Raw genomic sequence first — 14580 nt, forward strand, 5'->3', positions numbered from 1 at the left:
GGGATAAGACTGTATTCTTTTAGAGAAGGGAAAACTGAGAGACCCGCTGAGTAGTTTGCTCGTGGTCACATGGCAAGTCTTGGGCAGAGCCAGGAATAAAACTGGAATCTCATGACTCTTCATTCCCTAGACCCTGCTGCCTGTCTCCCTGTCTGAATCATCCTTTGGTTCCACTCCCAAAAAGAAAATGTGGGCGCCTGTTCAGATTTAGTAACCTCTGCATCTTTTAATTTGAAAAGAAATTGCTTTACCCATTGGACCCCTGTTTTTCAACAGACTATGAGAAGCTTGTCTGGACTGCTTTGAGATTGGGGTATATAAACAGCCCCACTGCCCCTCCTGGAAGGGTGCCCCTCCAGTTGGAGATAAATGGAAACAAAGATTCTGCAACCATCTTGGTTTGCAGTGTCTGAGGGCTCAGTGGTAACTGGTTGTTAATCATGGAAATAGTATACTTGTACGGAGAGGATCTTAATCTGTAGTTCCCACCGGGCAGCCCTCACTGAAACAGTTGCCTGACATATATTTCTGACTTCAGACTTCTGAGGCTTTTCTGGGAATTTGTTCCAGAGATTTTTAGTCATTTTCCAAGGCCCTGCTCCAAAATATGTAGATTTACAATTTAAAGAAGAAGCTCTAAATATTGGGCTAGGATTGAATGATGGCATCTAGTGGTCAGAGATATCTCACATGAACTCATCAATTATTGTTAATTTTTTAGTCCTCATCCAACCTGTCCTTTTGCATGGAGTCTAGTTGTTGGGAAATTCTGAGTTGCTGTTGCTAAAGGAGGCGGAACCTTTGATGGGGAGAGCAAGCTTCTACCCAGTGGAATCAGAGGCAGAGGCCATGTAATGCCTTCCAGACTCTCAAGCCAGATCACCTCTAGCACATATAGGGGCTTTAAACCACATCTCAGGGAAAATCCACAGATTCCTATTTTCCTTTTCATTTTAGTAGCCTATCAGAGCTGAGTCTGCTCCTGGGTGGTATTTGTCCTATCTTCTCCATAATATTCAAAGGAAAACATTCCTTTCCTTTATCTTCAAAGACAGGAATTGATAACTGAAGTTTTGCTTTTTTGCTGTGACTCAACCCTCACTAGGTCTCATTTTTCCTGGGGTAAAATGTTTAAGTACAGAACGTTTAGGAGGTATTTAAGGTGAGTAGGTAGCCCTGGAACTAATCTAGTAAGGTTTCTTCATTGTGATTCCTTCACAAAATTAGCGAGCATTTCTAAATCAATAAGAGTATTCACAAATAGAAAATATATCCCTCTATCTGTTGGAGATGGCTCAAGTCAGGTCATGTTGGAAGGCAGAGGGATATGTCAGATGCCTGCCTATGTCTCATAGAAACAGATAATTTAGTTATGGCTTACAAATGGCACCATGCATTTTCCTTAGAAGTTCTTCTAGGGAAAACCTCTCTAGTCTACTTAGCAAATGAGAATTAGGGGAACTTTTCCAAATTAAGCCTTTATTCTAGGGAGTATTTTCTTAGCCTACTAAGTGCAAGGCCACTCAGGTTTAACTATTTTGCGTTGCATCAAGATGGTCAGGTTGACACATATATTGACTCATTATGTTGTACACCCGAAACTCATGCAATGTTACAAGTCATTTATATCTCAATAAAAAAAAAAAGATGGTTAGGGAACGGTTATGACTACTTTAATGGTCTGAAGACTCTTGCATATATTTATGTCTTTCTCTTTACAAGGTCCTCATTTAGATACTTTTCCTAAAATCCATTCCATCTTTTTAATCCTATTAAGTCTTTTGCCCATGACACTCAACATTCACTGTGCTCTAAGCTCTATACAGAAATGGTGCCTCAGGCTTACAGAGAACTTTCTCCTGCAATCACAACTTCCTTCCTCTTCCAAGTTCAGCACAGATTCTCTCACAGACCCTGCTCTGCTGACATCGAGGGATACGGTATCTTGCTGAGAAGGGGATAGCACTCTAAAGAGCAGACCTGTTTTTTGGTGATTCACTATAATCCAGGTCTTGCCACCAATCTACAGCTTATGCAGCAGGAAGCTGGCTGGCGTAAATGGTGCCTTTCCATCCCTGCCCTTATCTTTCGGGACACGTAGGTCCTGTTGAAGTGGAGGTTCATTAAACTCCAAGTCAAAAGAATTCTGTGTCCTACAGCAACCATGGTATTCTCCCATTCAAAGAGACCTCCCTCTGCCCCCCACTAATTTGACCTCACTGGAGAGTTTTGACAGATGCCTGGCATATCCACTCACAAGGCTCAAGGCAGCCCAGGCTTCTGGCCGGCTGCTGTCTTATGATGATCCAGAGCCGAGCCACTGCTTGGGTAATTGTTTCAGGGATGGTGGGAAAAAGGCCCTGGCAAGATCAAAGAGGGAAGATGCTGCGGGTGGGCTGCTTACTGAGCAGAGTGCATAGGAAGGGATAGAGCGAAATGTGGGAGGGCTGGCAGAAAGAGCCAGTGAGCCTTGTTCTTTGGCTTTAGGCTAGATTGACAGCCACAGAGATTCAGGGGAAAAAAGGACCCAAGTGTTAACCTTTTCTCAACTGCAATGTCTGGTGCAGACATTTAGACATTGCAGTGAAATCTCTTAGTGGCAGTGCATTTTCCAGAGTCATTTTGCCACTCCTCTCAATTCTCCAAAACTAAATTCATATTGTTTCACCTCATTTCCACCATTATTCTTCATGGTTCATATTTTCTCTTATTTCTAGATCTCTTGCCATTTATTTGATTTGTCTCTTTGGTTTTAGAGATACATGATTTTCTGTTATCACACCTATCCACACAGCACCATAACTAGTCTCCTTCTTTCCCAATATTAGAGGAAGATGTCCTAGGCATAGACATTTATATGTCTAATCCAAAATAATCCTCAAACAGTAGGATTTTGTTGGTATAGGTAAAACTCATACAATTGTTATAATGGATTATAAATGTGATAGAAGATCTGAGGGTATGAATTATGTGTGCATTGAGAGTATTGATAGGAATTCAGATAAAATACATATCTACCCAGGAATCTTCCAGAGTGTTCTGTTGACTTATTTGAAGGGCATTTCATCTAAGGATGACTTTTCCCATATTTATGGCAGCATATTTTCTTTGAAGTAGGTATTGCTCCACTCAGTATAAGAAATTATGTTCCCCACCCCCAATAGAGGTGGAGCTACTTCTCAAAGCTTGATTTTCTCAGTTTTTCCTATGATTTTGGCTTTTGAAATTCCCAAATTGAAAGTCTTGTGTATTTTTCTTTAGCCTCCTTAAGAGAATGAACTCCATTCCCTTGGTAGAAAGTTTCTAGGCGTGGTTTTTTTTTTTTTTTTTTACTCTTCAATTCTTTTAATATCTACCAGTAGACCACAGCTTCTTGGCAGTGGACACAGGCAACTTGCTAATACCAGGGTAGTGTTACCAAATTGCTTCAGAGGGAACTCTTACTTGGAGCCGTGGGCTCCTGGGCAAGGCTAAATAAGATCAAATGGAAATCACTGAAGGCTCATGGAGTAACATATAACTTAGTTGTATGAAGGAGAGGAGCAAAGAAAGTACACTTCAGTTGTGACATTTGTGACACCATAAGTGTTTGGAGTTCTGGGTGATAGAAGGGAAGATGAAAACCAGACATAATGAAGGATGGCCTCTGTGACACTGGACTTAGTTCTGTATTATTGGTCTCAATGTCCTTTAGTCATCAGAGTGTGGGTATATGTTGGTGTTCATCTACCTAATAATAGTAGCCCACCCCCTCTATCCATATTATATATTTTTATTATTTATTAAGACTTTACTTTTTTAGGGCAGTTTTATGTTCACAGCAAAATTGAGGGACAGGTACAGAGACTTCCCCATATACTCATTGCTGCCACATATGCACAGCCTCCCCTGTTATCACCTTCCCCCACCAGAGGGGTACATTTGTTACAGCTGATGAACCTACATTGACACATAATCACCCGAAGTCCATAGTGTACATTAGGGTTCACTCTTGGTAGTATACATTCTGTGGGTTTGGTAAATGTATGTAATTATATGTATACATCATTATGGTATCATACAGAATATTTTCACTGTGCTAAAAATCCTCTGTGTTCTGCCTATTCATTCCTACCATGTATTTTTAACCTTTCAAAAATATTTCCAAATACTTACTACATCCCCACAATGAAGCTTGGAAGTTTCAGTAGAGTAGGAAATTAAAGTGCAGACAGTTTATACAGTTAGTAATACATCTAGAAGAAAACCCAGATCTCTTAATTCCAAAATATCCCATACTATGCTTTGTCTGCCAGTGAATAAATGGAGAAGGTCGATGATTAAATCACTTCCTTACAAATGGCTGAGACAAATGGGTAGCTTTAGGGGCCCTAGAGGTAATTTTGTGTATAGCCATCCTTGAAAAAATAAATTTGAAAGACATCTGCAGTTGTTGGAAGGAGGGAAGAGATGCCATCACGTGGTATTCATTTGCAGGGATCAGATTTTCCTGAGTCAGAAGGGGGTTAAGAGATCTGCCAAATGCTTGGGAATGGGTTCAAATTATTGCAGAAGTGCAATGGAAAAACATGATTGATTGAGCTCAAGAGTATTTGCTCTATTCTTCAATAGGTTGCCTTCCTGCTGTTCTTCCTCCCAATTTTATGACTCCCCTTTAAAAACTTATCTCTTAATAGGAATGATCTGAAACCCTTATCTTGACTTTCCAAGCAAAGTGAATACATTTATGAATGTGTGTGTTTATTATTTTTATATTTTCACTGTTACAGCTAAGCTATGCTCATTCTTGTTTTTGTATTTGACAGTTATTTAATATTAACTGGTCACCAAGAGTGTAGTGAAAAATGAACTAGATCTAGAACCTAAGAGAGATATATATGAAGGAAAATAGAGGGCCCTATCCTCAAGTGGCTTATGGGGTACTGCCCTTCAATGGGGCACAGACTTTGTCTTGCCTCCCATTGCATCACTACTGCTCTCAGATGTAGAATAGGGCCTGATGTGTGATAAACATTTAGTAAATATCTGTTGAATGAATGAATCCACACTTGAACAAAATCTTATAAAATGACTGCTAATAGAGTGCACGTTATAAGAGGCTCTAGGGAAAAGCAGCGATCAGGGTCAGGTAAGATTATTCAGGAAGAACTCCTTGAGAGTTTACTGATATGGTGAGGGAGGATGAAGAAATGATCAGACTAATACAAAGGTTGATCATTTGCATAGTAGGCCTGGTAGAATTGTAAGGCAGTAGGAGCCTAGAACATTGACAAAGGCATTTCTAAGAGGCATATCTAGGATGGACAGGGGACAATGAGACAGTAGATAGGGGGGTGAATTGAAAAATACCAAGTGGTTTAAAATATGGATGAGAAAGAATAGCTGTGGTCTAAAGAAGTGAGAGAGGAGGTGTAAAGTTGCCTTCGATATATAGTAGGTACCTAATCAATAGTAGTTCAGTGGATGTGCTAGCAGTAGATTGCTTTTGTTCTTAAATAAGGCAGTGCCATAACGTTCTACTTGAGCAAGTCTGTTATAGCAATTGTATGTCAGATGGACTGACTGTGCGTGTGTGTGTGTGTGTGTGTGTGTGTGTGTATTCATCTGTGCATATGTGCTTGTGTGTAGATGGGAGAGGGCAACAAAGTAAGAAGATCTATTAGGTTATTATTCTAATCATTTAGTTGTGAAATAAGGACTTAAACTATGTAGGCTATGAAAATATAAGGAAATGAAAGAATATGAGAGATGTTATTTAAAATTAAGATATAGTGACAGATTGGATATGGTGGTCAAAGGAAAGAGGGAAGAAAGGACAATAATTCCAAGATTTGGAGACTGGAAAAACAGGACAAATGATTATAATGGCTGAACTATTGAAGGGATATATCAGTTTGGATAAAGATGAAAGCACATTGGGGCACATTGTTTCAGAGTGAGAAATCTTGCCCTCAGCTAGGGGTCCGTGACTAAAGAGAGTCATAATAACATTAAAATATGAATATAAGCAGTTGTGAGAATTGTGGCATGAAGGAAATCTCCAGTAGTGCTGAAGTGGAGAGCAAGGTTTCTCAACCTCAGCATTATTGACATTCGGGGCCAGATAATTCTTTGGTGATAGTGACGGAGGAGGCTGTCCTGTGCATGGTGGGGTTGTTGAGCAGTATCCTTGGCTTCCAGTCACAAGATACCGATAGCAACCTACCCCCAGATGTAACAACCAAAAATGTCTCCACACATTGCTAAATGTTCCCTGGGGATAAAATCACCCCCAGTTAAGAACCATCAGTATAGAGGTAAAAGAGTAAACTACCATAGATTGGACCTTTGGGGTATAGCAGGAGATGGGGATGAAATTGGAAGGGAAGGTGGGTCTAAAAGATCAAGACAGAAAGTAAGAATGATTTAAGGAACCATGTTAGGAGAACACAGGTTTAGGGAAGCTAGGGAAGGGGGGTTTTGACAGGTTTTTGAAAATTGGCATTTGGTAAGAAAATTTAAATGGATGGAATGAGTTCCCCCATTCACTGAGTATCTAGAGGGAACTCGGTTCTGGCTCCTTCTAGAGATCTGTGGGTACTTGTCTCTACACCAGAACCACTACCTTGGCTTTAGAAACTTTTCAAGTGAACTTTCACTTCCTTGAACACTAAAGGCATAGAAAAATAAATCATCTAGGATCCTATGGAGAGTACACACCTTATGTGATCTGTCTCTTACATGTACATACACACAAACGAAGGCAGGACTTTTATGGGGTTTTTTTTACCTCCAAGAATATGCCTATACAGATTTCTAGGATCCCATTTTGTCCAGTCCCCTTAGTTACTGGTCAGTGTTGAAGATGAAAAGGGGAAGCTTAGATTCATAAAATATTTGTGAATTGAAAGACTATTAGATAGACATCTGCCTATCCTACTGTTGCTGTTTTTTTGTTGCTTTTTCTAAACTTCTTAAAACCTAGTGGGCAAGGCGTTCCTAAGAGAGAGAATGCCATATCCAAAGGCAATGAGGGCTAAAATACAAGGGGGTCCTTGGGAACCTAAAGTTATTTAACTATGCTGAAGTGTCAAGTGTGAAAAGATGATGGAGTGAGGTAAGATGGGAAGCCCACTCTTTAGGGCAAAAAGACAAAGCACAAGAACATATATACAGTAGACCCTTGAACAACACTGGTTTGAACTGTGTGAATCCACTTATATGCAGACATTTTCAGTAGTAAATACTATAGTACTACACGATCTGCCATTGGTTGAATCCCTGGATATGGAACTGTGGATATGGAGGAACCTCATATATGGAGGGCTGACTATAAAGTTATACATGGATTTTCAACTGCAGGGAGGGTCAGCACCCCTAACCCCCGTGCTGTTCAAGGGTCAACTGGATATTCATATGTATCTTCAAAGATGTAACAGTCTTTTCTTTGAAATTTTTATGTAGAACCCTCATTGTAAAACACATAAAAGTGGAGCCACTTGATACAACTCACCCATTGTAGTGGCTTCTGAAGCACTCCTTAGAACACTAGGACTGTGGAACACAGTTTGAAAATCACTCCAAGGGCTGGCACCTTATCTATAAAGGACCAGATAGTATATATTTTCAGTTAGTACATATTTTCAGTTTTGTGGACCGTAGAGTTTCTTTTGCAACTGCAACTGCTCAACTCTGCCATTATGGCAGGGAGGCAGCCCTAACCAATAGGTAAATGAATGGGCATGGCTGGATTTGGCCCACTGCTGACCATTTTGGTTTGCTGACCCCCCAAAACCCCCATCATTTTTTTTTAACAAATGGGGACTCTGAGGCTGAGAACAGGGAAGCAAATTACTATTAAAAACAGAGCTAAGACAAGAACCCAAGTCTCCTGATTGCCACCTTGTTCCTTTACCTTTCAATTTGCTGTCAAATAGAAATTCCTGGTGTGTGTCTGTGTGTGTGTGTGTGTGTGTGTGTGTGTGCGCGCGCGCGCGCGCGCGCATGTGTGTGTGGCAGGGAATGAGCTCTGCCTAAGTGTCTTTAGTTAAACAGTACCTTTGACTATAGGTAAAGTATCTCTCACAAAGTGGAGGTGCCCTCTAAATCGTGTCATTTTGAGAGAATATGGTGTCCTTGCAGCTACTCAGTACTCTCTTCTAATTGTATCTCCAATGAAAGGCCTTGCCCTATAAAGATATCTGAAGCTCGGGGCTTCCCTGGTGGCGTAGTGGTTGAGAGTCCGCCTGCCGATGCAGGGGACACGGGTTCGTGCCCCAGTCCGGGAAGATCCCATATGCCGCGGAGCAGCTGGGCCCGTGAGCCATGGCCGCTGAGCCTGAACGTCCGGAGCCTGTGCTCCGCAACGGGAGAGGCCACAACAGTGAGAGGCCCGCGTACCGCAAAAAAAAAACAAACAAAAAAAAGATATCTGAAGCTCTGTTGCATGAAGGGTTTGAGGCCTAGTGTTATATGTCTTCCTGGGGAAAAATAGCTGTGTTTTTAATGTCTTAATTGGTGTGTTAATTAGAGTTATTGAGATAATGAGAACCATGTCAAGGCTATCTGGAATGAATGCTCAATGTTGAGAGGACTAGAGTATGTGTGACTTGGGATTAACTTTTTCTTTAAAAAAGAAAACTCTGTGCACTTTTTGTGCCGGACACTCTACTAAGCACTTCATTTGTTATCTCATTTGCTCCTTTTAGAGGTATATCAAATTATCATCATCTCTATGTTATGTATGAATGAGTAAAGGGAAGTTCAGGGAGATTAAGTAGCTTTCCTCAGGTTGCATACCTAGTAAGTGGGGAGCCAACATTTGGACTGGGGTAGCCTGAGGCCAGAGCTCATGACCTTAACAATTTTACTGTATGGCCTCTCTCTTTACCTAGAAGGAACCATTGACATTTCTGATGGCATTGAAAGGTGAAGTTGGGGATCTAGGATGTCTTAATTACTGAGCTAACATTTGAGGAACTTAGCACAGGAGATAAGTTTATAGAAGAGAGGCAGAAAAGGGGATTTACCATAATGAAGGAAAAAGTGAAACATATAAAGTTCAGGATAGTACAGGTGTCAATAAGCCGCATAAGACCTTTGTTCTTTTCTATGTATAGATGAGATCTAGAAAACATAGAATATGTAACTTAGAAGATAGCCTACTTTGTGGATTGCATCTTTATAGGGTCTTGCACTGGTAGCTTCCAACAGTTGTCCTTTTGTACCCTAAATTACCTAGGTATTAAGCATTTACCAGGTGATCTTGGTGTTTATGGCTGAGCTGCACTTTTTCTTGGTCCTGTATATAGGTATTGTGATTCACAATTGGACATAAAGTTAAGAGATTCGTTAGGGAAGATGTAAAAGTTTCCCTCAGAGAAAACTATGATAGGCAAAGCGTTTGGTGAATTTTTAAATTATCTGGAAAAATTCCTGGGGATTTGGATATTATGTTGTAAAATTTTCTCTCTTATTAAAATAGTTATTTCGGGGACTTTAATGTCCGTGACTCTTGGTTTTAATATCTGCAAATGTCCTTGATTTTCCATACTACTAGATTGTTATTTGGATCTGCTGACATAATAGATTGGCACTTTGCACAATAAAAAAAAGATATGCAAAAAAAAAAGGAAGTAGAAGAATTGTGCCAACAATAGAGGTCCTGGTACCTTGTGGAAAATCATCCCAGTGGCAAAGCATGATGGGATTTTCCTTGGCCTGGTTTGTGGAAGTTGTCTGACTTGTGTGACTATCTTCAGCCAACTCAGAAAACTCTCTGGGCCTTTATTGCTTTTCCCTTCCAGACAGTTGGCTCAGTGACTTCCACTGCTGGGGATTCCTTAGCTAAGACACTGAGGATTCCTTTCTCAAGAAGGGCAGGGCATAGAGAAATACACCTAGTCCTGACTGCTTATTTTTCAGTTCTCTGAGCTTACGTTGCAGTACTTTACCATCAAGGCAAGAACTGCATACTATCTAACTTTAATTGCCTTTAAGTATAACTCCTGTAAGCCTCAGTAATTATAGTTAACACTGTCTGCATTAACATCGCACTGCTCCCCTAGGGTTTTCAGAGCGATTCACAAATAAGTGCATTCAACTTTAAATAGCTCATCAGGATTATAGAACCCAAAAGGCAAAGGATAGAGGATATTTCCTGCTCTTCAGTTATTCAAAGCTTAGCAAATAGGAAGGCAGAGGCATCCATGGCCTAAAGGTCTTGATTGCCCTAGTCAGTGTTATTACAAATAGTCGCATTTCCCAGGAAAGAAAGGTTTAAGCTTATCGAGAGGATGAGAATGGCAATTTTTGTTTCTTTTATTAACTAGGGAAAGGTCTAATGGATAAAAACATTTAGACTTATAACTCACCTCAACTGGTTTACAAGGCTAGATTGAACTAGGCCTTGGAATGAAAGGAAATGTCAAGAAGTGTAGCACGAATTTTTAAAGTTTTCCCAGTCACCTAGGCAAGGCATAATGCAAGTCTGGTAGGAAAATATAAGTTTTCTTCCACCTAGAGAAAGTTCAGCAATTCTAATTTGGAGAGAGAGCAGTTATAAGACAAGGAGAGTTTCCCCATTAGCACATGCCATTGCTGTCTGAGTGGACATTCTAGAGAGCAGTGATTTGGACCCATTACCACGAAGGTCTTACCTGGTTTCTGCAATGAGGGTGTCAGGTTGGTTCTGCTGCTCTGGCCCCAGCTAAATGGATGTGGGCAGTGCTGGTAAAGTGGGTAACCTCTTACACTGCAACTGTCTATCTAGGTATCTCAAGGGCTTGAGAATTTGTTGGAAAGTTAGAGTTGAGCTGAATTCTTGAATTTCCTTTGGACCATGTTATCAATAATATTTTCACATTTAAATCTTAATAATGAGAGTATCCCTAACCGCAGGTTTCACGAAAATAATAATAACAGATGTGACCAGCTTGGAAGAATTTCTACTTTAGAAAGAGTCCATGCGTTGATTTTATTAGCAAGAGAGGCACCCGCACAAGTATTATAGGTATGAAGAAGCACCGTATGCTCATTCCTAACAATTTGGGAAGGCTGCACTTTCCCCTATCTTCTTAGGTGTTGAGGGTATGTATGCCTTCTTTAAAAAGCTCTGAAATTCTCTTCATTCCTTCATTTCAACGGAGTCGGGGATTTACCATGATGGAATTTGCCTTGGAAGTTACAAGGGTACAAAGAACTCAAACTCTTAGTCCCAACCTGCTTCTATCTTTGTTTTTGGTTATGGTTCATAAGCTTGCAAAGAGGAAGAATCATATTTGATCTCATTTAGTCTTAGATTTGATTCATTACTTTGCATCTTTAGATCTCTTTAAAGGTCCCAGAGTGATAGTTGAGAGATTACGGTCCAATGTTATCAACTCAGGCTCATGAGTGAGGCAGAAATCACGAGTGACCTGTGTTCTTGTAATAAGAACTGGGGGTGGGGGGCAGTGCTGGTCAATAAAGAGACTAAAGATGAACCATTGCATGGCAGCTTCACTGTTTTTTTTTTTTTTTTTTTGGCTACACCGCGTCTTAGTTGCAGCATGCGGGATCTTCATTGCGGCACGCGGGACCATTAGTTGCGGCCTGAGGGATCTAGTTCCCTGACCGGGTATCGAACCCATGCCTCCCGCATTGGGAGCGCAGAGTCTTAACCACTGGACCACCAGGGAAGTCCCAGCAGCTTCACTTTTGAGGAGCAGAAACATTCCAGGAGAGCAGTGATGATTACATTGAGTAATTACCAGGACTGTAGAGTTCAGAAAGACAATTCTGGCCTCCCTCTGCGTGCAGCAGTTGACCACCCTTTTTCTCTCACTTGGAGAGGAGACAGCTATATAAAGTGGGTAGGCTTCCTTTCCATTCCGAATTAAACTCTTCTCCCTGGAGAGCCCCCCTTTTATTTTTTTAGCATTTCCCTACTATAATGACCAAAGTAAGATATACCCTCTCCCAGAATATTACAGTTTATAGAGTGAAGAAGAGCAGAGGTGAGGACATCCATCCATAAATGGGAATCTTAAGAGCTTGCCATCTAAGACAGACTCTACTGATAGAAATAGACTTGGGGGAAACATAGAGATGGGGAAGGAGGGAGAGATGAAAAAGGAGCTCCTAATTCCTATCCCTTGAGACATTATCTGTATGGTAAATACAAGGCAGCCCGATACTCATGAAGGACCTTCTTGCCATTCATGCTTTTCTGGAGCTGGACAGGAAGAGATCTAAACACAAGGCTGGATTTGGGGGCTGTATAACTGACCCTGTTGTTCTCTTTCCTTCTATCTTGTAATTCTCCCAACCTGGATTTTCAGCTGAAAAAGAAGCAAGTGTACGTAGATAAGGTGGAAAAGATGCAGCAAGCTCTTGTACAGCTCCAGGCAGCGTGTGAAAAACGAGAGCAGCTGGAGCACCGTCTCCGGACACGACTGGAGAGAGAACTGGAATCCCTCCGAATCCAGCAGGTATAGAGAACTTCAAGAAAATGAGATTGCTCCTGATTGCTTATTTGTCAGATAGTGTCTGACATGAGAATCCAAAAACACACTCTTACTCATCTTCAGGTTTTTTGCCCCAACTGATCTTACTCCAGAGCGCCTCCCAATTGTAAAGATGAAGTTGGCTTCCTTAGCTTCCTACCGCAGCAAAATCCTTAATGCCTATTATCTTGCACGTTTTGTTTTCATATGAACCCCAGAAACAGTAGGCCCTATAAGAAGTGAAGACACTATACAGATACACTCCTGGACGTTTTAGGATTGGAAATGGTCTTTAGAATCATTTGGCCATACATCACCTCATTTTTAGATGAGAGAAAATCAAGACCCAGGAAAGGTGGCATGACTCCCTTAAGGTCACACAACAAGTTTAGGGGCAAGGCAGAGACCAAATCCTAGATTTTTAATTTCCGTATCTATGAAGAACCATGCTGGCCGGCAGGGCTAGTGATTTTTAAACCATCGATCCACTTTCTGAGCAGCACGACCATTTGACATGGCAGGCTCCTTTCGTGATCGAGAGTCTCATACTCAAGCCCGAGGTAGAAAGTCCTATGAATTCCCCTTGCTTCTGAATCGGAATCCAAACTGAAGTGGCTTGGGCAGTAATCCTTTCCAAAAATAAGGGCTCTTCAAATGGGACTCAGCCACTGTGGTCCTAACTCATTAACATCTGGGGTCTCGGCATCTCCTCCAACAGCGCCAGGGCAACTCTCAGCCCACCAATGTTTCAGAATACAATGCCGCTGCACTGATGGAGCTGCTTCGTGAGAAGGAGGAGAGGATCCTGGCCCTGGAAGCTGACATGACTAAGTGGGAGCAGAAGTATTTAGAGGAGAATGTGATGAGACATTTTGCTCTGGATGCTGCGGCCACTGTAGCTGCTCAGAGGTAAGTAGCTGGCTGGTAGAGTCCCTGAATGAAGGGCAGGGGTGGTGTGGAGAACAGAAAAGTGACTGATGAATAGACTTTCCAGTGTCTTTTTGCCCATAAGGTTCTGTTTCTTTTTTCTCAGTTTCTGCTTAAGTGTGTGGTTTTTGTTTTTTTTCAATCTGGTTATGCAGAGACTGAACAACTGTGGGGCAGAGGGTCCAGGATTTGTAAATTAAAGTTACTGACGAGCTTACTGGAATCATAGTTCAGCTTTCTTCAGGAGACAGAACATTTGCAGGTGGGATCAACTGAACGTCCGCACACCTCCTTCCGCAAAGCCTCAGGTTCTTTCAGCCGCATGTGTAGGTTTCTTTGTTTAGCCCCAGGACTGGAATGAAAGCTTCTCCAGAGAAATGCCACTCAGAAACTAAATGTCACTCAGGAGTGGCTACTGCCATTTGATAGCTCTGGCTTGTCCAAGGTATGCCAAAGACTGTGCTGAACATGAATCCATCCCTGCCCTTTGAGAAGGTCTATATTTGAAGCCCACATTCTCTGTGCCTCCAAATTCATCACATGTAAGCAGTCACATTCCATTTGGTAAGGGACAGAAAGTGGCAGGAGGCGTTTTCATTTTTTGCCCTTTATGTGTTCCCCTTTTCTCATTATAAACACTTATTATTGCTCTTTGGAGGACACAGTGCTCTTATCCAGTTTGTCTCGCTGCTGTTTGTAATCATCAGTTGGGAAAGAAACAAAAACTAAATTCAAATCAGGAGATGATGTGGATTGTTGGGGATACAGACAGGGCCATGGTCTGGAGTTGGGTATCTAAGGCAGGCTATAGCATATTGCACCCAGATAGGTCTCTATCCAGAAAGTTATTAAAAAACCATGGCGTTGTTTTTAGCATTCTCCTAAATGTGGTGAGCTGGCAGAGTCTGGTAGCACTTGCCAGACTTTGGGTTGGAATATGTGTGTGGAGGGGGCAGTGGATACATTTATTTTCGAGTCCTTCTCATCCCAAATCAGAGGAAGGTCAATGCTTAAAAGCCGGACTGGTGGTTTGTAAACCTATTCCCAATTCTTCAGGAAGACACCTTACATTTCTCTAACATGCTCTGTCTGTCTCCAGATACCCCCTATAAACCTGAAACAGATTGAAATTGCCTGTGCCTTGATTTTGAGGTCCTCATGGGCTTAAGCTTACCTGTCTTTTTTTTTT

General features: G+C 41.4%; 1 protein-coding gene across 1 annotated transcript in view; it reads left to right on the forward strand.

Moving 5' to 3' along the window:
- The window catches only part of AMOT (angiomotin), a 59236-nt gene that overhangs the window by 34536 nt on the left and 10120 nt on the right, over positions 1–14580 (forward strand). The window contains exons 9-10 of the mRNA XM_024749219.1: positions 12300–12449; positions 13183–13373. Of these exons, the coding sequence (XP_024604987.1) occupies positions 12300–12449; positions 13183–13373 (341 nt within the window). The remainder of the gene's footprint in view (positions 1–12299; positions 12450–13182; positions 13374–14580) is intronic.

The sequence above is a fragment of the Neophocaena asiaeorientalis genome, unplaced genomic scaffold (assembly GCF_003031525.2).
Source record: "Neophocaena asiaeorientalis asiaeorientalis breed wild unplaced genomic scaffold, Neophocaena_asiaeorientalis_V1.1 scaffold604, whole genome shotgun sequence".
Classification (NCBI taxonomy): Eukaryota; Metazoa; Chordata; class Mammalia; order Artiodactyla; family Phocoenidae; genus Neophocaena; species Neophocaena asiaeorientalis.